Raw genomic sequence first — 24,822 nt, 5'->3', positions numbered from 1 at the left:
TCACATTAAAGCTGAGATTTATATGTAGTCAAGAGTGGTTTTATCAACAATGTTGCACTAAACTCTTGGGCAGGGCAATCAATCTATATTCCAAAATACTTAACATTAATAAACAAATATCAAAAGCACAACCAAAATTTCAACATGTAATCTCATCAGGAGCACAGAACGACCTCAACAGCTAGGAAACAAAGCCTACACATTTTCAGGCTTTGAAATGTACCTTTGAATCCACATTTTTAAGGAAAGCTCTTAAAAGACTCTAGTTTCCAAATTGGTAGACTGGCTCACCAGCCTCCAAAACAGGCAAGGCTTACCTATCACACTTTTGGCAAAAGAAGCTCGTTTCAGGGTTGCCAGACCAAGGTCTCCAATCTTGACCGATCCAGTGGGGCCAGTAATGAAGATGTTGTCACATTTTAAGTCTCTATGAATAATGGGAGGAGTGCGCGTGTGTAGAAATTGTAAGCCTTTCAGTATCTGACGGCACCAGCTTCGCAGTACTTTAATTTTCATCACTTTAAATCTTTTCAAATACCTGATAAAAAGAATAACAGTTACTTAAAAAGGTTCTGCTAACAAGTAGTAGATTATGCTGTATTATTTGCTGTTCTGAAGAACACAAGCAGTTAAAGAGATCCACAAATTTCAACTTCACCTTCTGTCTTAAAATCTACTTTGGCCTTTCAAGACTTCAGAAGAGCTAAAGATTATTTCCCCTCCTAAAACTTAAGCTGCCCTATTCAGAATTTCTACCCCTTTTCTACAAGCCAGAGGACTATAGTGCTGAAAGATAAGTGTGAAATGCTTGATCTATAGCTAGTAATTAATTTGCATACAAAGTCAACCTTACAGTAATTTGGCATTTGGCTTGCTAAGTTTCAATGCACTGCTTCCCTGACAGAGGGTTAAAAGCTTATGTATTACAATTCTTTATCTGTTCATTTAAGAGGGTTTTTTTTCCCCTTACCTTTTATCCTGAAGCTGCTTAAATAGTTAGAACCTTTTTGTTGATTAAATATAACTGGGTGGGAAGGTGAGGCACTAGAGCCAAAACGCTAATAACCAAGCAAGTACAGAGTTGTTGCAAGCCATGCAAGAGCTCTGAAGTCATTATACCTTAGTTACCAATATTAGTCCAAGCACTCTGATCAAGGACCCCAGGTTACACTTTAAACCCACTTCAAATTTACTTTTGAATTGTCAAGCAAATTAGAAATTCTTAGAGATCACTTCCCTGGTGCAGGATGGGGTTCCATGACCCGAGTCTGATCGGTACTACTCACTACTTCAAAAGTGCAGACAGATATGGACAGGGCAGGGAAATCTTTAAAAAGGCTCTGCCAAATAATTGACATAGAAGAGTTCATATGTAAAGTCAGTATCCCTTTGCAGGTAGAATGTGACCCAGCCTTAACTGTGCTAACATAGCCACTTTTTAAAATGCCATATCAGAAGAATCAAATTTCATACCAAAAATATTTTCCAATGCTTATGGCCTAAGACTACAGTCTTATTCTACTCCTTAACTTCAATAGATTAGAGATGCCATGGGGTGAATAACCTATGACAGTATTCACATGCTTTCCAGCAGTGTATTTTTACAACCCTTCTTTGGGTAAAAAATTTGACGTGAAGAGTTGTTTTCTTCCTTTTGAAGTATGGGCTGAAATATATTTAGGGAAAGGAACTAGCATGCTGCATAGACTGAGGACTTTATTCTTATGCAGCCAATGTCATTCAGTCAAAGTTTTAGTTAAAGACCAGTTTCACACTACTGCAAGGCTGGTAGTAAATTCTGTGACCAGCATGGAGTCTAGCAACTACGATCTTAAAAGAAAACCAAGTCATGTTCAATTATTCCATGGTAGTGTTCAGTCTCTTCTGCATATCCACTTAATCAGGAGAAGTTTTGATGAAGTCACTTGAATCAACGCCAACATAGAAATGCAGTATATTAATCCCTTTTACTTTAATTTCTCCAGTTCAAAAGAAGATCTGGAAAAATCAAGCTGCTAGCAATAATATTGCTGTGAAAACAGATCCATAAAAGCAATTGTGACACAGTTCCAGAAGAAAATTAAGTCTCAAGACAGAATGTGACGACAGGCAGGGAGAAAGCCAAGCTAAGGAAGGAGACAAACTGGAGAAGGTTCTGGATCACATCAGCTACCACTTGAATTCTTGCTATTGACACAACCATCATTCACCTCTCTTGCACCTGTTCCAAAGATCACACAGTAGGGGCACTTCAGTTCGGCAGCTGGAATCCCCAATTACATTCTTGGTTTAAAATATGCTATTCTACTGCCAGCTTCTCACTGTTAAAGGACCTGGGTCCAACCATCACCCAGCATCCTGCAGTGATGCTGTCATTTTTCCATAACACTGTCATGAAGTAAGTCACATGCCACTTAAGGCAAAAACCATTTTAAAAATGGAAGTTTATATAATTACATAAAAATACATAGACAACCCTATTAGCTAGTATATATTCAGTTTTTATAATATCATAGGACAACTCAGGCTGGAAAAGGCCTCAGGAGATTTATACTCTTAAGTTTCTGCTCAAGGCAAGGTCAGCCATGAAGCCAGACATGCTTACTCTGGGCTTTATCCAGCCAGGTTTCTAGTATCTCCAAGGATGGAGCCTGCACAATGTCTTGGGTCAACCTACTCCATTGCATGACTACCACTGCTGAAATAGCTTCTCTTTATATCAGTCTGAACCTCTTTCAATTTATACCGATTGTCTCTAATCCTCCCACCAAGCACCACTGCAAAGAGCCTGACTGACTCCCTCATATACCCTAGAAGGCTGCCATAAGGTCTCCCCCAAAGGATCCTCCTCTTCAGGAAGACCAAGTCCAGTTCCCTCAGCCCCTCCTCACAGAGCAGGTACTCCAGCACCTGACCATCTCTGTGGCCCTCCACTGAACTTGTTCCTGCTTAATGTCGTTGTTGTCTATTTTACAGGGCAGTAGTCAATTTAAAGAGAGATATTTGATCTTTGCAAGGCAAAGCAAAGATGAGAACATGAGGCTTTTGTAATAGCTTCAATTAACAGAGAGAAACAGGAACTAGAGTTTGGCTTTCTGTCTCAATGTTGGTTTGGGGTTTTTGGGGGTGGTTTGTTTTAAACAGGAAGGCTGCTGACCTATAGCATCTCAGCTCAAGGAGCCATAGGAAACCCTACTAAGTCAGCAGCAGTAGTTATGAAGGTATGTGTCCTACCAGATACCTGACACATTCATCTAAAGCAGATCAGGAACACACTACAACAGCCTTAGACAAAACTAGTGTCTGAGACCTAGGTCAGATTAAGTCTTAATTATACTATTAATGAAGACAGCAATTTTTATTTTTCCCAATATTTTAATTCCATTATAGCATACAAGATCACAAAGCAGTTTAATTCTTTACTAAAATTGAGTTGCAGAACGTTTCCATTGGTATGCAGAAGTCCAGGGACTCTTTGTGCAAAATGAGACATTTGCCCAGACAGCATTTGAAAAGAAGGAATCCACAATATTTTAACATTATTCATGGATGCGTATCTCTAAATGTATACAAATACAAAAACAATGACAAAAGTTTACTTTAAGTTATCACCACATTTTTCTTCTATTCACTTTAGATCAAGGGACAACAATGTCTATGTCCCAAGTCTCAAAATGGGGAAGGTATCACTTGTATTAAATGCAGGTAGTGTAAACATACTGAAAAAAGATATGGAAGTAATAGTCAGCCAAATACAATAAGCAAACAGGTGTGCAATGTAAATCTAGGAATATGACAGATACATTAAATACTTAATGATATTAAATTTGGCACATCAGAAATTTCCCATATAGTTTACCTGTCAAACCTCCAGTGAAGTGGACAAGAATAAACTAAATCACCATTATAACAGAAGCTACAGAATGGTTGGGGAAAAAACCACCCAGAGATCTACAGTTTAAAAGTTCAATTAAAGAGTCTATTAGTTCTTTCTGGATAAAATAAGACCTTCATACTTCAGAGTACAAAATAATCATAGAGCCAGCAAATCTAAGGTATTTCTTCTTACCAACATCCTACTTTATAATTGTCTATTATTACTTTATCACCTTGTTTATGCCACCAGGTAACAAACAAATCCAAATATTAAAATCTGTGAGGGGGAGAAGAAAGGAGTAAGAAAGGCAGAAAAACGTTAAATCTAATATTATGTATTCTATCACAGAATTAGGTAACTCTAAAAGGCATCTGTACAGAGCTGTAAAACCTTTACTTATTTCTGCTCTGAAAACAGTACATGGAGCAGCAGATGTATTATTTTATCTGAAATACCTTAAACAACCTCAGTCTTCCCTGAACATACAGCTAAAAAGTTGCACTATCTTTAGCCCTCCGGTACTATTTCAAGAGACAAATGCTTCCCTGTAATTGCAGTCCAGAATCCCAAAGAGCCATTCTTCCCTTCTTTAAGTATGCCCATTTGTGGCTATCAATAAGCATTGTAAAAACACAAGACATTCACAGACTATTTTAACCAAATAGATTGCAAATTGTTCCCAGCTCCTACAGCCTGCTTACACATTTAGGACTGGAATGCCTCTCCAAGATTTAAAATGGGCACCAAATTAAGACAACAACCACAACCCCCGAATTTCAAATGCTGGCAGGTTTATTTCCAGTAGATTAATGGTGACTGGGTGCTCGCAAACAAGCTCACAGCTCTGCAAGTTTCTATAGTGTAAGGCAAAGGCGTGATTTCCGTGTAACACCCCGCAGGCTCCCCACACCACTAGAGGGCCCTCGCAGCAGTTTGATTTGCTGGTGTCTACCTTAACTCTGGCTTAAAAAACAGACTTAGCTTCACTGAAGTACTTCACAGGTTGAAACTGCAGGCATCTGCATACTTCCAGATTTTTTAGGTACTACTTCATGAAGTTTCAACTACACAAATAGGTGGTGGGATTTTTTTCTTTTTACATATTTTTACTGTAATAACACTCAAAACCTCCCAAAAAAAGGTGATTTAATTGATGCTTTGTACTTTACAAAGCAGCTTATGCTAAATGGAAGGCAGCTGGAGATAAAAATAAAATTCTGAGAAGTGAAAATAGAGCAGTCTTCCTGATCTCTCAAAGTAAAAGTTTTCTGCATGTGTTTACTAGGCCATCACAAGGAAGAAAATTACAAGATTGCTAACTTAAAGGATGTTTACCATATTCTGCAGTGCTAGTAAGACTCCTCTTAAACAAGAATTTCCCTACAGAAGTTTAGCCCTCAACAGGTTCTGAAATATCATGTATTTCTAGTGCTGATTTTGTGCTCATGATTCTTTAACACTTCAACATGCCTTAATTTACTTACGTTTTCAGTGTTCCAGATGTCATAAGCTCTGTCACAAGAACAATACACTTTTTTCCTTTGACTGTAGACTCCCAGGAATCATAGAACCTGACAATATTGGGATGCTGAAGCCCTTTCAGCATCCCAGCTTCTTCTTTAAATCTTTGTCGCTCTGACTTGGACAGCTTCCGATCCTAATGAAAAAGAAAAGGTATGTCAGAAAGCTTTGCTTTATTTCTTACTCAGAGAAGCAGCAACTTGAAAAACAGCTGGGTACAGTCAGTGAACAAGTAAGAATCAGTCTTAAGTGCCATTTTGTTTGCAATTACCCTTAAATACTCTGTTTAGAAGACATTCTACTAGTCTTTATTATCATATATTTTTCTTAAAATCTGATTGCTCTCAGAGGTAAGAATTGCAGATCTGTAGACTATCTCCTCTTCCCGTTTCCTCCTCCCCTACTCTAATAAATGTAGTCATTACCTGACTTGAGGTGGAAGGGGGACATAATGTCCTCAAATATTCAAGTGATCAAGAGTGAAAAAAAACTGGATCATTTAAAGCATCTCTCTCAGGCTGTAACATAACAATCTTTAGTTAATCCTAACAGATTGGAATTAGCCTCCATATGGGGGTAGAGCATCAAATCTCTCTAACATATAGTATGTACTTATAACTGTAGAAGAACAAGTGAATGACTTGGACTTTCTTTGATTAAAAGCATGACCTCATGACTGAGCAAGTTTCCTGTAATCTAGCATCAAGGAAAACAAAAACCTAACTCATACTAGAGACAGAAAGCAATCTTTTGGCCAGAGACAGATGATGAAAAAACATTCCTGGATAATACTGTTGTATTATGTACCAACAACCGGCTATCAGATATTGTCAAGACTGAGAAGCTATCACCAGAATAAGCTGCACATCGCAAGAGAAAAAAAGAGTCTCCTCTTGTCATTCAGCATTCTCAGCTTGACAATGCACTGGTTAAACCAGTCAGATTAATCGACTGATGTAAATTGGACCCACATGCAGTTTGTATTAAAAGAATTCTGTTCAAGATTTTAGAATCATTGTGTTCAACAGTTATTTAGGAATAACCAGTGACCTCTTTGTCAAATTGGAGTAATAATTTTAAGTCACTTCATTCCACACTTCCTTTCAAATTACAAGGAGAGAGTAAAAACAGGCAGGGTTTACTTATACTGCTCACAACCTATTGTCCTCCAGGCAGTAATTCCTCTTCCTTCGCTTACAAGTAATGCTATTGAGAAAACACATTTAGCCATGATAATATCTAAACCATCCTATAGTCACTGAGATCATTAACTTTTTCTAAGAGGTTCAACAGAGTATCTTTGGGCGTGGAAAAACTTAATTTCCAGACGAAGCTCCAGTTTTCAGATGTTTAAAGTTATTCCAGGAGAAAGTTTGAAAAAAGGTTTGAAATTACCTCAGGGATCAGTATCTTATCAGTACCTATAAATGTCATACTTTTACAGTTCTTAGGAAGATGCTAAATTCTTAAGCCTTGCAAATTTAGTCCATAGATATCAAAAGCATTCAATCCTGTAACTATTTCACTCTGCAGAAATTGGCTCTACCACCTTTTCTCACTCCTTCATAAGCATACTTGCACAAATTTCAATATAACATGCTTGCAGAAACACTCCACAAACATTTAACTATGCACCTCTGCTTAGGTCTGGGGGTTTTTGTAATATGGAAGTAACACTTCCATTTCAGCTCTCTTATCCATCTAATAGCTTTCCATTTATTATAATGAACAAGACAGCAAAACTTCTATTCAAGACCCGTTAACCTTGACTGCTACAAACAGCTGTGATACAGAAAACCCGTGAGCTGCAATAGGTATATCAGTCAGACCAATTCACATGCTTCTAAGAAACATTCAATGCTTCAAGCAATACCAAATCACAGTAACATGATTCTTACAGTAAAATAAAACAGATTCTTCTCAGCCTCTGTACTTGACCCATATAATCCACATATTAAAACTAGTGTATAGCTGTAAATCCAAGTCTTATATGGTAATTAAAGGCTGCAATTACTTTTAAATTTAGCTATATAACATGAACACTGGCATTCGTTTTTGTCTAAAACCTAAATTTTAGATATACATTTGGATTCAATTTCCTTTATTTTGTGCATTCTAACAACTTATCTACCACAAACACTACTAACCAGCTTTAGACTATGTTTGACATTAAGTTCCCATCTTAATCTACGTAAACCTACTCTCCTTTAAAAGGTTATTCAGTTTTCTCTACTACCGTACTACTAGCCCCAAACAGAAACGAACAAGTGCTAATCACTCTTATCAATGAACAGACTCTCAACAGGCATACATATTTTGACTCATTTCTCTTTCTGGCCACATCAATGGTAGCACTATGTTCCTGCAAACATGTCTGACGTTTAAAACAGACAACACTTCAGTGCTGGCATTAAAAAAAAACCGCCAAGACAGTGACAATATACTAATTCAACACTTGTTTGCAAGTCACAGTGCCCTAACGATCTGGGACAAGTCTGGACACAAACACAGGCCAGCAAATTTCACCCAGGGAAGACAGCTATGGTTTTGCAACCAAGGAAACATCACACCCTTCAGTAGCATACTGCAACAGCAAAAGCTAACGTTAAACAGAGCTGAGAGGCTACTTGTTTCATAAGACTAGCGATGCATGCTACCTTTAACTACCCTCATTTCCTTGGACACACAATCCATACACTCATCCATAACAGTTATTTATATTCCTTCCCTAAAGGAACACTAATGCTAGGTAACGGAAAAGGGTGAATACACTTTAAAAAAACTACAACCCTAGCATTCTGGAAAATATTAGATCTCGTGTACAATTATACCAACAAAATGAATCTGTGTACACAATGACTGGTTATACTTGTATAAACTACATTTAATGCAATCTGCAAATAGTTAGCCTACAGGCTACCATGCAATTTAGAAGTGACACATACTCTTTCAAAACTTGAGTATCCCATACACCAGAACCTTAAAACATATTACACAGTAAGACCTCCCAGACTGCACAGAGATAGTCTAGAACAAAGCCCATCACAAACACTACATTTTGGCATCTTTTGAGCTGCTAGTATGGGCAAATGTGACAACTTCATGCTCGTTCTTGTACAAAGATGCAATTTAAGCAGCTGCTAAAATATTGAAATAAGCAAGAAAATAGAGCACCATATGTCATTTGGGAGACTGAGAAAGTGTGCTAACAGCCACATTAGGTATGAATACTTGGGGAAAGGGAGGATTATGAGACCATCTTGGTATCACATGAAATCTACACATAAAGTTGCCACATAGCAGAGCTGTAGTGGAGAGAAAGAAGTCATCATCACTTAATGAGAACTTAAAGCAGCATTTCTCAAGATTCTGGGAAGGAGACAGCTTTCACAATCCTCAGTTTTAAGTGTATATACTCCAAGAGACTCAAAAACCCAGTATGTTTTTCCAACAGGCAGCTACTTGGGGCAATACTCAGATTCCACTGTGGCCTTTGAGCAGGGGTTTGCAGGAATATAAGACCCTCACCTCTGTCTCCACATCTAAAGAGGCAGCAAAAAGAAGTTTGTGGTGTATCATTCAAAATAAGCACTCCGTTTGATTAAAGTATCTCAAGGGTGAATCAAATAAGCAGACCTATCCCCTGCAGCCTTTTTCTTGTAACTCACAGTCTAAATAGGTATATATATGGATCATTTCAGCATGTATTAGCTGTTTTCACCTGGAAGCAAAACTATAGGTTACCAACTTAACATTCCAGTATCACAAAGTATACAAATTTAATGGTTTGGGGGGTTTTTTGTGTTTTTTTTGTGTTTTGTTTTGTTTTTTTTTAAATCAAACAGCCAGAAAGACACATAAGATGCTTTTCTGTAAGCCTGGGAAACTTCAACAATTTTATAAAGAAACCACCACTTTATGAACAGTTAGTAGTATATGGCTTGATATCTTATCCCACAAAGACCAATTTGTTTTTGAATTCCTACTAATAAAATGCAGAAGTTGACACCCTCTCTCCTCCCGCAGTCTTATTTTCACCATAAGGAAGCAACCTTAGGCAGGCAAGGCAAAGTCCTAAATCTAGGAAGTTAGCAAATCACATTCTTGTATCTCAGTTAGCACGTGCTGAGCAGTTAATAGCCCAAATACTTAAAAATATACAAAGCTACCAAACCGTAGGAGAGCTTGCTTCCCAAAATACATTTAGCTATCCTATAAAATGGCCAGCATTCTTCCTCCTGAACTTGTAGGTTCCCCAGAGGACTTCAGTGTCACATCCCAATCACTGGGCTGCCCTTCAAACAAACTGAAACAGATGCATCAAGCCCACTCCATTCATTTCATTCATTCTTTTCCACCTACATTAAATTGTTTTGACAAGCCAGGACAAACAGCAAGGCTTCCCAGCACATGACCCGAGGTTCTGCAGTGCCAGGGGCCTGAATGGAGACAGGCAGCAAGTGAAACAATTGTTAGCTCAAAACGATTCAATAAGCTTTTCTTGGCTGTTTCCATTTATCCATGTACTTCCCCTCTGATTTCTTTTGGTCAGCAAAGAACTATCAGAGGTGTTCAGTGTAAAACAGGGATCTTAGTCATTCATGATAAGCCAGGTATAGGCTCACTCTTTCACTACTGTACTTCATTTACAGGAACACTAATTACACACAGAAGTATTACTACCCTCATTTTACCCCTGTACCTAGGTGCCCTAAATAAATGCAAAAAAACCCCAACCCAAAACAACCCTCCATCCCCAAGATTACCTATTGTAGAAAGCCACAAAAACCAAAGCTCATTAGCAAAAAACGCCTATATTCCTTTGGTGATTGTTTTTCAGCCAAGGTTTAGTATCTATTCAGCATCCTTAATGAAGAAAGAAGATACATTTCTGGCCCATAAATTCATCTTAAAATTCAAATGGTTGCTCACATAGCCATTAGTCTACCAAGTAATTTCTCATACTTTATCTTTTCTACCTCTCCACAGTCCTTCTGAGTTCTGTGCTATTAGTATTGTGACAAGAAATCACACATCTGCAAAGCACATCACACTACCACAACTGGCTGCAGAACCTCGCTCAGACACCTGAAGCAGGAGAGAGACCTTAGCAAGGCATCGTACTCTGCTCAGGCAACGAGTATGCTCCTCGTTCAGATGGAGCTCAACTAAGGGTCTCACCTCCACTGTCCATTTTTACTGACACCAAATGGCCTGAGCTAGATTCTAGGGCAATTCAGCTGGCATTACATGGGCACCGTTATGCAGAAGAGACATGTTGCACTGCACTCTCAAACACATGCTACATGATACCAAGCAAGTGGACAACAGGAGAAATACTGTACATGGAAGGAACTAGATCTGCTAACTCATGCCGTTCATTCTTAAAAATGATTTTTCTGTTTCTTAATATCAAGTACAGTTAACACAGCCAAGGCACCATGGAACCTTTATGCACAACAGAACAAACCTGACCTAGGAATTTTCCCATGGTCTCCCTCTTCTACAAATAAGTAGACTCACAGATGACAGAGGTCAACTTTGAACTGGATTTTTTTTTAAAAAAAAGACCTTGGTATGTGAGTTGCTACACAATTCAGAGCTGTTCCCTCTTCCACAATATTAGGAGGATAATCAATAAAGAGGAAACAGAGAAGACTGGAGATTTTACGTACTACAGCCAGGTTTTATCAGCTTTCAGCATATCCTACCACTAGATCCAGAAATTCTACATAGCTATATTGCAGGGACAGTTAGTGCTTGTTTTGATTTTTTTTTAAACTACACTAAAGCAATACAATGTAGCTTTTACCCGAAGAGATGCACTAGAAAGCACACTAGAAAAATTAGTAGCAATGAACTGTCTTCAAATGGTGTGATCTGAAAATGTACAGCCATGACAGACTTCAAAGTGTTGAATTATAGATAATTTACCTTGATTGTGATTCAGACTATCTATCTGTGCTGAGGTTACACCAAGCAGCATTTTATCAAGCTTTCCCAATGTCAGAAAATTTGAGGGGAAGACACTGCTGCTCCCAGGCTATTATTCAGGGGAAGAAGTATTATACAGAAGAGACAAATGTTCTTCTGTGTGCATTTCTGCAGCATATGAGAAAGGCTTTGCAAGCCTTTTAGGCAAGGTTAATGAGGGGTCATCAGAGGAGAAGCTAGCAAGACTGTGCTCTGATATTCAGCACTGTTAATGGAACTGAGGCTTTGTGGGCTGCAGTGTTCTCATCTTGAAAAAATCTAGCAGTTAAGAGGAAAAATGAGCACAGTGACCACTGAGCTAGATTAATGAAGTATCAACAAAGAATCCACTGAGCTTAAAAATCATTCCACATTACACAGTTGGTACCTAGAAATGGAAGTCTCAGTGCATAAGAACTTCATCTACTGTTCCGTGTCAACACATAAACCACTTCAGACTTTCCAGTGTTAAAGACTAGGTAGAGAGGAAAAAAGGGAGGGGGAAGAGACTATTCAGAATGCATCCCTGCACAGCAACAGACATGAAAATTGATCCAGGATCTGCACAGATACTTCCACCATTATACCTTTCTACAAACCATTGAACACAATAAACCAATTAAATAGAACCAAACAGCTGCTGTTCCAGAAGTATGCATGCAAGGGTTTTTTTTTTCATTTGACAGTAGCATTTCTCAAACCCTCAGAGCATTTGAGTGCCCTGCCCAAGAGCTTAGTTGTGTAATATGGTGTTTGAAGAGTTACACAAACCTTCAGCTAACCAGAGTTAGAAATCAGGTCTGCATACCTAGTGGAAGACATTCAGTCTTCAGTCAACTCCTGGTTCGTGCATGTTTCTTGCTACAGCTCTTCTACCTTCCAGTAGTCCAACCTTTCACATTCAAGTCTCTCCAGTCTCTACACAAGGCTGTAAGAGTTGATTCCAAAATTTGCACTGGGTAATTTGGGGCTCTCAGCACAACGGGGAAGATCATCAGCTGCGAAGATCGCCAGCAGCTCAGTAAAAAAAGAGTTTAGAAAAAGCAATACATTAAAACTGCAGCTACTGAGGACAGCGAGTGCCAGATCATGATACCCCAAAGTACTACACGAAAAGTCACTAGAACAAGAGCTGCCTGAGCATAGCCATGAACACACCCAGGCTGCACTCCACACATAAGGAACAATCTATTAAAACAGACTGCCTTACTATACACTGTGTTCTTTAGATAAATTATTATTTCTCCCCCCAAAAATACATGCGTTAGCCAAAATATAAGCTTTAAAAATGAGAAAGACCAAACCAAAAAGCTACTCGCCAAAGGCAAGAACAGAAAGTCACACTTCCTTGCCACAAAGCTGCAATGCCCAAAGTCCTCTCCAGCTTTCAGAGGGCTAGGTATCTCCCAACCTTTAAACTCCTCAACTATCCCTCCCAAGTCATGCATCCCCAGAAACAGCTCTGCAAAGACTTCTACAAAGCTTTTAAGAAGAAAGGGTTTGCTTGCTTCCTTAATTCTGGTTGTGTTAGTCCTTAACTTAGTCCTGCTTCAGTGTTGCTTTCTCACCCACACTTAGGGAATGCAGAAACAAAGATCCATCTCTACAGCTGCATAAAGTCACATGGTTTGGGGGGGAAGGAGACTATAATACACATATTTCTTCGCATTAGGCTGCGAAGTTCCAGAACAATGACTTGCAAAGGAAGAAAAGCAGATAATCATATCAATATGATAGAATCGTAAGTGAATCTAAGGATCTCGGTATTCCTGCACTCTGGATGCTGGTAACCCATACTTAGGAACCATAGAGTCATTTAGGTTAGAAAGGACTTTTAAGATCATCCAGTCCAACTGTTAACCCACCACTGCCAACTCCACTGTTAAACAATGTCCTTAAGCACCACATCTACACATCTTTTTAATACCCCCTGGGATGGTGACTCAACCACTTCTGCAGGCAGCCTCTTCCAGTGCTTGGCAACCCTTTTACTGAAGAAATTTTTCCTAATATCCAATCTAAACTCCCCAACACAATTTGATGCCGTTTCCTCTCCTACTGTCAAAAGTAACTTGGGAGAAGAGACCAACACCCAACTCGCTACAACCTCCTTTCAAGTCACTGTGGAGAGCGAAAAGGTCTCCCCTCAGCCTCCTTTACTCCAGACTAAACCACCCCAGTTCCTTCAGCTGCTCCTCATAAGACTTGTTTCTAGACCCTTCACCACCTTCATTGCTGCTCTTTGGACATGCTCCAGCACCCCAATGTCTTTCTTGCAGTGAGGGGCCCAAAACTTCAGTCCCTTCCCTCTTCGTCTTAGCTTGATAATGACAAAGTTCCTGAGGACAGGTAGCGAAATGAAAAGCAATGCCAAGTTAATGCTTAGGTACTGAAAATTCAATTTCATAATGCTGCTTGGAAAGTCTCCACAAGAAGAATCAATTTATATAAGCTACAGATAGTCTTCATGGAGTATGCAAATAACCTTGAAAAAGATACACTACAGTATAATATACATATTTAACACAATGGAAAAGAGTAGGCTTAAAACAGTTATTACACTTTTTAAAGTTCCTGATGAAGTGTAAGTATTTTTTCCAGGCTTCCCCTTACAGAAAGCGTTCAAAATGCTTTAAGTTTCAGGTTGACTACTTGTGTACTTTCCTAAGTGAAAGGTCAAGGGATTATTTGCGTTAGTTGTACAGTTTCCTGGTAAAAAGCATTTACCTGTACATTCTCTTCATTTTCATTTCATTTTCATTTTTGGCATTTCAGTGCACAACAAAATGCGCAGCACACAAAATTCACCAGAAGATGCAGTTAGTTAAAAACACACGCACACAAAAATTTGGTTCTTCTTTCTCTTACCACTGATACAGGTAAGTGACACAGCAAATGTGTGCAAGCTTATTGCTGCTGCTCGAAGATTAGAATTAAAGAAACAAATTACACATATCTTGGCAGAGATGATATTTGGGTAAACTGATAGCAGGAAGAAGAGGAGGATGGAAATGAAACTCTCAATGACCAGATAGAAGAGGAACATACAGAAGCCTTCCTGAGTTAGGATTTATTCTGAAGAAGTCAATTATACATATCCTAACGGGGGGGGGGGGGGAAGCCCAATACTTGAGTAAGCTGCAGAAAATAAGAACACTTTGTCTTAACATTGAAGGGGGAGTATCTGCAATGGAAGCCTATGTATCTGACCAAATGATACTAGCACCGCTCCCCAGTTTATCCTGCAACTGTATGTCAGTTTTGATGAAGTATGATTCATCACCCCAGGGGAAGGGGGGAGACCACCACCAATAATTATATTCCTCTGATGTTGTCACTTCCCATTTCTACATATGCAGTAGCACCTGTGCCAGCAGTAGTAGTAGCAGCATCTAAGACACCTGGTGGCAGCAATGTCATAGACTTAACCCATGCTTGAAGAGACATCCTCAGTAAGAGTCTCCTGATAACACAAGAGGCATCAGAACTGAAGTTGGTGCTTGCTTGCACCAGGTTTTAGCATCATTAAACACAACTGATCTGTAACTAGTAACAGTTGTTCAGTCCTTCCAGTTCTTCAGCTAAAAAAAAAACAAGTTGGCTAAATCCTCAAGTTTCCAGGATCCCATGATTCACGAGAACAAGTCTACTGCTAATATTGTTATTGTACAGGAAGCAGACAGTAAAGAATAACTAGAACACGCAAAAATAAAGATGCTTTAAGAAAAGGGAAGTTAGGAACTCTGCAAAGATGAGCTCACAAAACTGTTGAGTTACAAAGCCATTCTGCCTCACTTCCTCACATTTAACAACTGGCAGAAGTGGGATCGGAACTGTAAGGAGCATGCAAATACAATGTGCATCATGAACCTAGCAGGAGAAAAACACTTTTGTTTCTCTGCAGTACAACAGTAGGTCAGAATGTTTCCTCTTCATGTAAGGTCACAAGAAATCTTAAAGTACAACTTCCAATAACAAAGTTTACCTTTTGTTACAGTAGCACTGTTGGAATTTTTATTTTCAGCAATCCAAAGGTGACTACACTGCTACACTAGTGCACTTCAATACCACGTGCAATACTAGAGGGAAGGCTCATGCCCAGCACTCAGACGGATACATGCAAGAATGCTGCTTAGACACTGGGGCAGCCAGCTATACCTCAAGTCCCTCTTGAAAAGATAATGACAGAGAACCTTTACAACTCCACAAGGGCTAGAATAGCCTGGAAGCCTGTCAGCCAGACAAAGAATTCAGCCAGTGCAGGTTTTCAGGTTTCCACTTAAATTAAGCACCACAAATAGGACATACCTGGCAGTAAAGCACCTCCATTTTACCACCTATGAGTCTCTAGTAGACTACGAGCTGTTTTCTAGAGCTGTGTTGTATTAATGTATATATTCACACACAAGTCTATACTACTACTCTCCCCACGCTCTCACATCAGCAGAAATATTCATAGGCAAAGCAAGCAGGCCAAACTGAAGAACTGAACCAAATTCCACTCCCACAGAAAACAATGACTACAACTAATCAGTACCTTGCCTAATCCCACAATTTCCTTTGGGAAACTTGCACTCTTCAGAATACAGCCATGAAAACTACATAGCAGCTTCAGAGTAAGCCAAGGACTATATTCATACTTGATCAAATCAATTATATATTTTCCTTTGCTCTCCACTCAACCAGTAAAAGAAAGATTTTTAAACAGTAGATATGAAACCTACAGCTTAGACATGAACTCCTCTGGAATCTCTCAGGTCCTCAGGAATCTGGTCTAAGGACAGCAAGCAACTGTTTAGGCTTCGGTCATTACTATTCTAGGGTTGCTCTAGGCAGCATTTGTGTTTCCTTGCAGAAAAGTCTAGAAAAAAAGATGGCTAACAGTTTTATTCAATTTATTCATCCTGAGAGGCTAAACATAAAGAACAGTAATCAAAATGCCAGCCTATACAAAAATAATTAGTATTATAAAAGAGAGCTCATGTATTTATTTTCATTTTTAAAGTGCTATTTGATCCATGTAAGATAAATGGATACGTTTGCTATCCGTACCAGTTCACAATCAGGCTTACATTTATTACATACAGCTTATTACAGAATTAAAGTGTTAGCTGAAGTGAATACTTGATGAGCTGTTAACCAGCTGGACCATCTTGTCACTTGGCTCAGATGCCTCATTAGAAGTTGAGGGTCACCATCAATTCTCATTTTGCACTGAATTGATTGCTTTGTCAGCAAGAGGGAAGGAACATCCAATCATCTCTGTTTAATTTTACTATGAAAATCCAATTCTCCATTCAGGGGGTGACAATCCTGCAGAAAAAAGCCTCCTCCACAATTCATTCTGGTTCCCTTACAGATTTATTAACTCATTGCGTCAAGAGAACAACGGTAGCTTTTGTTTCACATATTTCTGTATGACCATAAAAGTCCTTTTATGAGTAGATACATGTCTAGAACATAGGGTGAACACTTAACCAATTCTGATACAGGCAACTCCATTTAGAAAATCAGAAACATACTACAGTTATTCATCCTATACTTCACAAAGCTGTTGGCAAATGGAAGGAGTTACCTATCTCCACTTTTCAATTTGCTGAAAAGTTGCATCAATGTGCTGGTTGGAAACCATGCAGAAGTGTCAAGGTGACTCCAAAGACTTAACAATCAAAGTAGGAGGTACACAAGAACTAGTAGTGTTCCTGTACCTCCAACTAGTTCCTTTGCAAAAAATCCCAGCATAAAGCCTAGAGGTAATAAACCTGTCTATGCAAGTATTTAAGCAGCAGTCCCTGCAAGGCTGGCCCCTGCACTCCTCCAGTTGTAAAACGAACTCACATCAGCCTGCAGTACACATTAGCTTCAAGTTTACATACTACATCAGTATGTATATTGCATATGCAGTCTGATTACACTAGAGGAGTTAATCTTCCCAGCTTTGCTTCTTTTCTTGCAAATGCATCCAAAAAAAAAGTAGTTCATTTAATTTACAAACTTGTGGATTACTAGCAGTTATGACAGGATGACATACAAAGTGTAGGCCAAGTACTGGCAGCCAAAAGAAAATCCTTACAATAATCACTAGAGAACCATGCCAGACATCTCTCATTTGGATATATATCTCATTCAGTGATCCTCCAGGGATTTATCATAAACCCCTCAAATAATTGCCAGGTGTTCCACATGTTCCTGTAAGATAAACAAAATCAAAACGAGATCTCATGTAGAGAAAGACTAAAGAGTTCCACAAACGGAATTTTATGGGGTGAACAAAGTTTGAATTCTAGATTAGGTCTCAGGAATACCTTGCATAAATACTAGTATTAGCATTTCGAACATAAAAGTCCTAGAACACTCTGGAGGAGCACATTTTCCTTTTTTTAAGACTCACTGCATCAATGACGCAGTCTTCCTCTGATCTTCCAGAATGCCCATGTTCATATCAGGCTTCTCACAAAGAGAAGCAGTAATAATTTTTCAGTACTTACCTGACAGGTTGACTTATGAAATCAGGTTCTTGCATCACTCACATGTTTATTGTAGACTTTCACACCTATGTTTACAACACACTATGTACATCTTCCTTGGCAAACACCACACAAGATATAGATCTAAAAAGCTACTCGAAGTCAGAAATATTTCAGACAATATCAAATGTACCACTCATACGTCAATTTAATAATAGGCACATTATCTTTCACAAGGCAAGGAAACTGAGCATAGTTAAGTCAGGAGAAAGAAAACACTCAAATATTTAACAGTAGGCAAGTGGTAGGATGAACAACTAAGAAAGCTGGCATGATGAAGCGTACTCTGCATCCAGAAGCAGATATTGGCTTACAGTTCAACCCTGAATAATAGTAAAATGAGTTCAAATACAAGAGAGAACACAGTGTAATTGAAATGCAGATGGAGGGACCAGTCAGCTCCTGTTATCTAAAGCAACACAGAATACAATATATAAAAGCAGTGAGTGTTTTGCTGTGTGGTAAATCAAGGTAATAACACGTGCACCTTGGACATAACAGGACTATCTTTATAGAAGTTGAAAAACAAAAACCAAACCCTTAACTGTTGGATCCACCTGCAAGAGGCGGCTTTGACAACTTAAATTTAGTGTCATAAGACAGCTGAGATGAAATATTGTCAACAGTGACATCTCCAAGGTGATTCAAAGCAGACAGCTAGGGAAAATTGCTAGAAGTTTGGGATGAATATTCAGGATTTTTATTCTTGGAATTTGGGGGTTATATATGGTAGTACTGCCATTGGTAAGGCTAGTCTGTATTAAGATAAGTTTGGGGTTTTTTCTGAAGAATACTACTGGGAATATCCTGCACTGCCAGAACACAAACCATGACCTAGACAACCTCAGATACTCACCACGACCTATCTACAGATCAGCTATTCAAACTGTTACAGCTTATCCAAAAAGCCTGTTTCTCATTATGTTGTGCTTTAGTCACATACTGTCTGTCCTTGGTCTGGTGCCATTTTATTTCAATTGTTTGAAGAGGAACACTGAAGGAATTTCTTGAAGACAAACTATAATGCCTGAGATGTCACGGTCCAAAGGGCCTACCTTAAATGGGTCATCACAACCTGTAAACATGCTTCTTCGTTTTCAATTTACCTCCTACTTTGTCACACTGAAGAACTCTGCCCACAGTTCAAAATTAATTTTAGTTGTGAACTAAAGAGCATTAAAAGTAAGTTTAAGATTCAAATACTCTTTCCATACAGTGAAATATATGATGTTCTGTGCATCATATATCAAAATTAGTAATCATGTTTAACACTGAAAAAGTTTCCTTAGCCAAAGAGTTATCTGAAAACATTTTTTGCACTGTGGCTCCGTCTGAAACACACTCTTGTGTGTTCAGCAACTCTGCATACACAAGAAGTCACGGAAGCTGGAATTCAAATGAAAGTGGTTTCTCAGAAAAGCTGCATAAGTGTTCTGGTGCTGCATCCCTTGCTTCAGCAGAATAACTACATTTCTGTGGGGATAAGAGTGGGTAAGCAGATTTGAGACATTCCGTATTTCTGTTTAAATTAAATTCCTTGCCCTACCACACAATGCCAAACAACATCCTAGTAAAACAATTTTAATTATGCTAAAGACAGTATCATAAAGATACTAGACACTCCGACCTGGTTTTAGTCTCAAATCTACTAGAGTTACTACCTTAAGTACACAGGCTTACTCTTGCTAGAAAGGTCAGTCAAGGCTTATCTTTACCCACTCTTGAGACAACTGAGGCTACACGAGACCCCTTTTTCACAAGCAGAGACAAGACCCAGATAGATCTCTGGACAGGTATTTAATAGAGCAGCCATATTCATTTTCAGAATAAGAGCCTTCTGCCCAACTACCAGGCAACAGGATATGAGTAGAGCAGAACAAAGTCCATATAAGCAGCAGTCTGGAAGCACCTGAGAACCAGTTCCTTTGTCCATCCTCTGTTGCCACTCCCACATTTTCTTCAATTAACTCGGAAACAATTCAAGTGCCAAGCTAAACTTTCCAATGAAAATTCTAATGTTTGAATGCTTAGTATCTAGACATATTGGTGAGAACCTCACCAGTTCCTTCTGAAGAATAGCAGGTAGCTCTAATTTTTTCTCCTTAAGACCCTACCACTGCAATATAAAATAATTTTTTCCACAAGATGGCTACAATCCAAGTAGAGACCTCAGTACTTTCAAGGGACAGCTGTGTCAAATAGTCTCTAGGGAGTCCAATTTTAAGACCTCTTTTGCTACAGGATCAAAAGCTGTTAGTGTCATTAGATAGTTTTAAATCCTCAAAACACGAGAATTCTTAAGACAGTTTTCTTGTTGCCACCACAGAGTTTTGTGCTTAGAACTTCAAGTTGCTTAGTTTGGGCCACAAAATTGAATTATTACAAGAGGCAGACAGGGAAGGCAAGTACTTTAACTGCTCCTCATTTTTTTAAGTGTTTACCAGAAATGAGAGCCAGGGATAAGCACCTGCTGCTGCAGCACGTCAGAAATATTGGAAATAGGCTTCAGTAGCCAGCAATAACATTAGAGTACAAAGTGTCAAGTTTTAAAACTCAATTTATTATTAACTGCACCAATATCAATACTTAACAGCCTGCAATTGTGAAAGAGGGATGAGAACAACAGGCTGTCCAATAAGCAGGAGCTGGACAGATGAATCAGTCTGAGAGTCACAGTCCTATCCTCAAAGCTGTTAGCAGGCTGAAAACTTTATGAACAGGCTTCTTAATGAGTTGCAATGTAGCTGTCCATCAGAAACAGACATTCCCTGTGTGATTTCACTTTGCAAGTAATAAAATCCAGACTGCATTGCAAACAAAGAACTGCAGTTCCCCCTCTGCTTGCTCTTGCCCTGAGCACTTTGTCTACAGAGGCTGCTAGCTTTTTGATGCTATTTTAATCTCTCCTATACTTCCAACACATGTTGTATCTCACAGAAACTTTCTTGTAATTTGCTATTTCAAAGTATACTTTCTCAGACAGACCTGGTCCATACTTAGTCACCTTCTGTTGAAGGTTCACATAACCAATCAGTTTTACTCTATATCCACATAAATTAATGCTCCGTACAAACCAAACTCAGATAGCCTGAGCACTTTCAACATACTAAATTGCTGACTCAGTCCTAAAATCTCTGTTTCAGTATTAGTCACATATATAAGGCTGCAAGGTGGAAACTGAAATTTGTGCTGCTATGAACCCTTATCTCAACCAATGTCGGTATGCTTGCATCTAAATAAGGACTTCACAAGAGATCTATTGGCAGTAATCTACCTTGTAGAAATAGGATGCTCTTCTCCAAAATACATGTTATTTCCAAAACAGACAGTGGAACAGGATGGTATCATGAGAACACGGTGAAATCTTATGACCATAGAAGATACTATAGCTATAAGTACCCAGAATGTAATTTTAAAAAAAATGGAGGGAACAATTTCCAGGTAATCCAAGGGATAACTGCCTTTTCCTATTATAAGCTCCTGCCAACACTTCCTTCCAAAGCACTGTCAAGTTTTCACTTCCCAGGAGAGGCAAACATTAGACATAGCACAGACCTGGCTCTGAGCTAATTAAAAAGGTATTCCCATACAACGTGCTAGACACTAAACACTAGAACAAAACTAAAAGCAGTTAAGTGCTACTCTGATTATAGCTATGTTTAGATTGTTTAGATTTCTTGCACTTGTTTCATTTACATACATTTCTTTGGGCTTTTATTTTTCCCCTCCCTCTGCACAATCATGACTACTATCATAAAAAACCACAAACATTTATCTAACTGCAGTCTGTATAGCAACAGTGTTTGCTAGTGGCCCTATTTCACTTAAATCCTGAAGATCAAGAGTCTATTTTGATGTTAAAAATCCAAAAGGTATTTAAAAGGCCAAACTAAACATACTAACTCCTGTATTTTAAAATACATTAGAAAAGGATAATTACTAAATCTAGTAAAGAAAATTCCATTCTGTCCATATATTTTTTCCTTCAAGGCTTGTGGGAAAGCAGACAGATTGACAATGGCATTTGCTTTTAAAATAAAAATATTCACTTTGCAAGATGTAAATTTACTATAAAGCCATTTAAGCAGTATAATTTCACAAATGTTTGCATGACTAACTACAACATACCAGTACCAAAGCTAGTTCTTCATCACCTGAACACTGAGGTTAATAACTGCAAAGGCTGCTGCTTCTGCAAAAATAGACACTGTTGTTCCACAAAAGGTTTACTTGAAAACTTCAATTCCTATTCCTCCAGAGAAACTTACGTCCTGATGAAGCAAGCCATTTTAAGGATATTAAACTTTACTGGCTTCAACAGTTGCAACACAAACAAGGGAACTGAATTATATTGCACATTGTACAGCTTGCTTTCATTTCCCATCATGAGGGTTTGACTTGCACATGCTGTACACAAAGTAATTATAAATTTTTAAGACAAAGCCAGCATGCATTGTAACTTGAACAAACTGCTTCATATGGCATCATATGGATGCTAACATGAACTACTAGTAGGCTAGAACATGGATCACGTCTTCAGAGTTTAAAAAAGATAGTATCCAAGTAAGTCTAATCTAGAAAGTGTCACTTATTTTAAAGCTTTATTATCCAAAAACTATTTACTTGGAAATACTTCCTCAGCTTAAGGACAACCCACCTGTCTCAACACTTCTTTTAGGTCCCTGCTTCACAACTGAATTGAAAAAGCTTAATGCACCAATCGATGTAACAAAGCAAGCACTTTTCTCTGAAGCATCTGGACCATCTTGGCTGAAGCTTCTTAAACAATTAACCGACAGACAGACACATGGCTTGAAAACTTGCAGCCCAGGTGGTTAAGGTACACACCAGTTGCGCAACCGAAAGTGGGATCTTATGACAGGAATCAAACGGAAGTGGTGCTACCTAATGTATTAGCCCTACATGTCCTGGTAAAGAATTCAAAAGCAGATGACCACTATGTGTTGGCAATGCTGTATATTTACATTTCTTCCAAAGACAGCTTGCAAAAGTACAGACCCAATCTCCAAGAAAGTTTCATGCTTATGCTACGGAGGTGACCTCTCGATCTGCTTGATTGACTGTGCAGTCCAAAAATTGCAGTAACCAAATTCAGTAAGCAGTTTCCTAACACTGGATGAGTGAACTGTATTCACACTGTCAAGAGAAAAAACACACCTGACTGACATTCATGTTAAGCACGTGCATCCACCTACACTGCGCTAACTCAACAGTATTACAACAATATATACAACTGATTTCTCAGTTCTGGGCTCTCAGTCACAGACTCTTTTCATTTCACTACAAGTCCAGGTTAAAAACAAAATGTTTTGTAGCATTAAAGAAAATTTTAATAGTACTTCCAGTGACTGACAAGGATAGCACTCATGTGGGAAAAGATACATGTTGTCCCTTAGATTAATGTCAGCAGTTCTACTGAAGGAATCCAGCCCATTACGAACATGAAAGACAAATACAAAAATATTCATACTTTCAGAAGAAGCAAAATAGGTATCAACTTGCACATTACGCCAACTGATGAGTGGTAATGCAAAGAAATTCAGTTATATACAGCTTAGTAATAATCATTTTAGGCACTGTCATCAAGTCTTGCACCAAAAATTCAAATACTAAATTGTTGAGGTGAGATTTTTACCAGCAATGCTCAGAGGGGCTTCGAAAGCAAGATGTCTCTTCATGTCACTTCACCCAAAGAACTCCCCAAAACTTCTCTTCTGCAACTTCATCTCAATGCTACTATAATGCTTGGATTTTTAGCTACTCGGCACCAGACCACACTAGTCTAATGCTTTTAGAATTGAGTTACTGAAAAGAGCTAGCAGCTACTGCTCCACTTGCAGGTCCTTTTCTGAATAAAATCAGAAAGCTATTAATGCTTTACAGGTTGCGCTTTCTACAGCGCAACAGTCCAAATGTAACACATGAACCTCAGCCCTTTAAACTACCATTTAGTAACTCCACAAGGTGTTTTCTATCCAAAGTTCCACAGCTGCAATATCCAAATTAGATCTGCAAGTAATCCAGTGGGGTAAGTTCACTTCTTGGAGGATGGTAAGAGGAAACAGTAAGATAGGAGACTAGACAATACACATCACCTCCTTGACCCTCAGGATCAAAGCAAACCACACTTGACATCCACAGCCTGTAAGGCACAATAACCTGATATTGCCCCACATCAGTAACATCTATGGGAAGTAGCTGCAGTGCCACTCAAGTCTACTGGTAAGTCGTCTTCAGTCCTTAAGTTTCCTCTGCACCACTTCTTTCAGTGAAAGTGGCACACTTGTCATGGAATAACCAGTTGGATCCCTACAGTTAGCTTATACAATATCAATAATGCTATTCAGACATTGAGTTAGAGGCCAAGATACAAGACAAATGAAACCAAGGCTCCGCACCCAAACAAACTTTTTCCATAGATGCTACAGCACGAATCATGTAGGAACACTGAAGAAAAAAAATCATGGCAAGTATTTCAACAGGAGCAGGGAATAAAAAGTGCTCTTAATTGGAGTCTCCAAATTATACCATCAACAGTCATAATCCTATTAGATACTCTGGGGTAATATGGGCATGTGGCTAGATACAAATAGTCTCCACCATCAGGAAGATCTAAAAACCAAACAACACAATAGCCACAGATGTTTACAAAAAAGTGGAACTAAACTGATAAAAAGGCAAATTAATTCAACTGTTTCCTCAATAAGACAGTCGACCCCTCTTACCTTTGATTAATGCATCCCAAGATGTGATAAAGTACATAGCACCATGACCCTTGATCTCTGCTTGACAGAAGTCATCATTCAAGGCTCAAGATATTTTGTTATCCTACCATGTCTAACAGATTGTTCAAAATCCACAAAAGACAGCTAGGCTAACAGCTATACTTGCTATTTTTAAGAG

General features: G+C 38.7%; 1 protein-coding gene across 6 annotated transcripts in view; it reads right to left on the bottom strand.

Moving 5' to 3' along the window:
- WNK1 (WNK lysine deficient protein kinase 1) overlaps positions 1-24,822 on the bottom strand; it is a 106,997-nt gene that overhangs the window by 64,802 nt on the left and 17,373 nt on the right. For all 6 annotated transcript variants that reach the window (XM_064458260.1, XM_064458237.1, XM_064458243.1 and 3 more), the window contains exons 2-3: positions 5,362-5,534; positions 318-538 (exon numbers count right to left, since the gene is read on the bottom strand). In XM_064458260.1, coding sequence (XP_064314330.1) covers positions 318-538; positions 5,362-5,534 — 394 coding nt within the window. The remainder of the gene's footprint in view (positions 1-317; positions 539-5,361; positions 5,535-24,822) is intronic.

This window comes from Phalacrocorax carbo, chromosome 1 (genome assembly GCF_963921805.1).
Source record: "Phalacrocorax carbo chromosome 1, bPhaCar2.1, whole genome shotgun sequence".
Taxonomy (NCBI): domain Eukaryota; kingdom Metazoa; phylum Chordata; class Aves; order Suliformes; family Phalacrocoracidae; genus Phalacrocorax; species Phalacrocorax carbo.
Note: the sequence above shows the minus strand (reverse complement) of the source record. Positions and strands in the feature narration are given on the sequence as shown.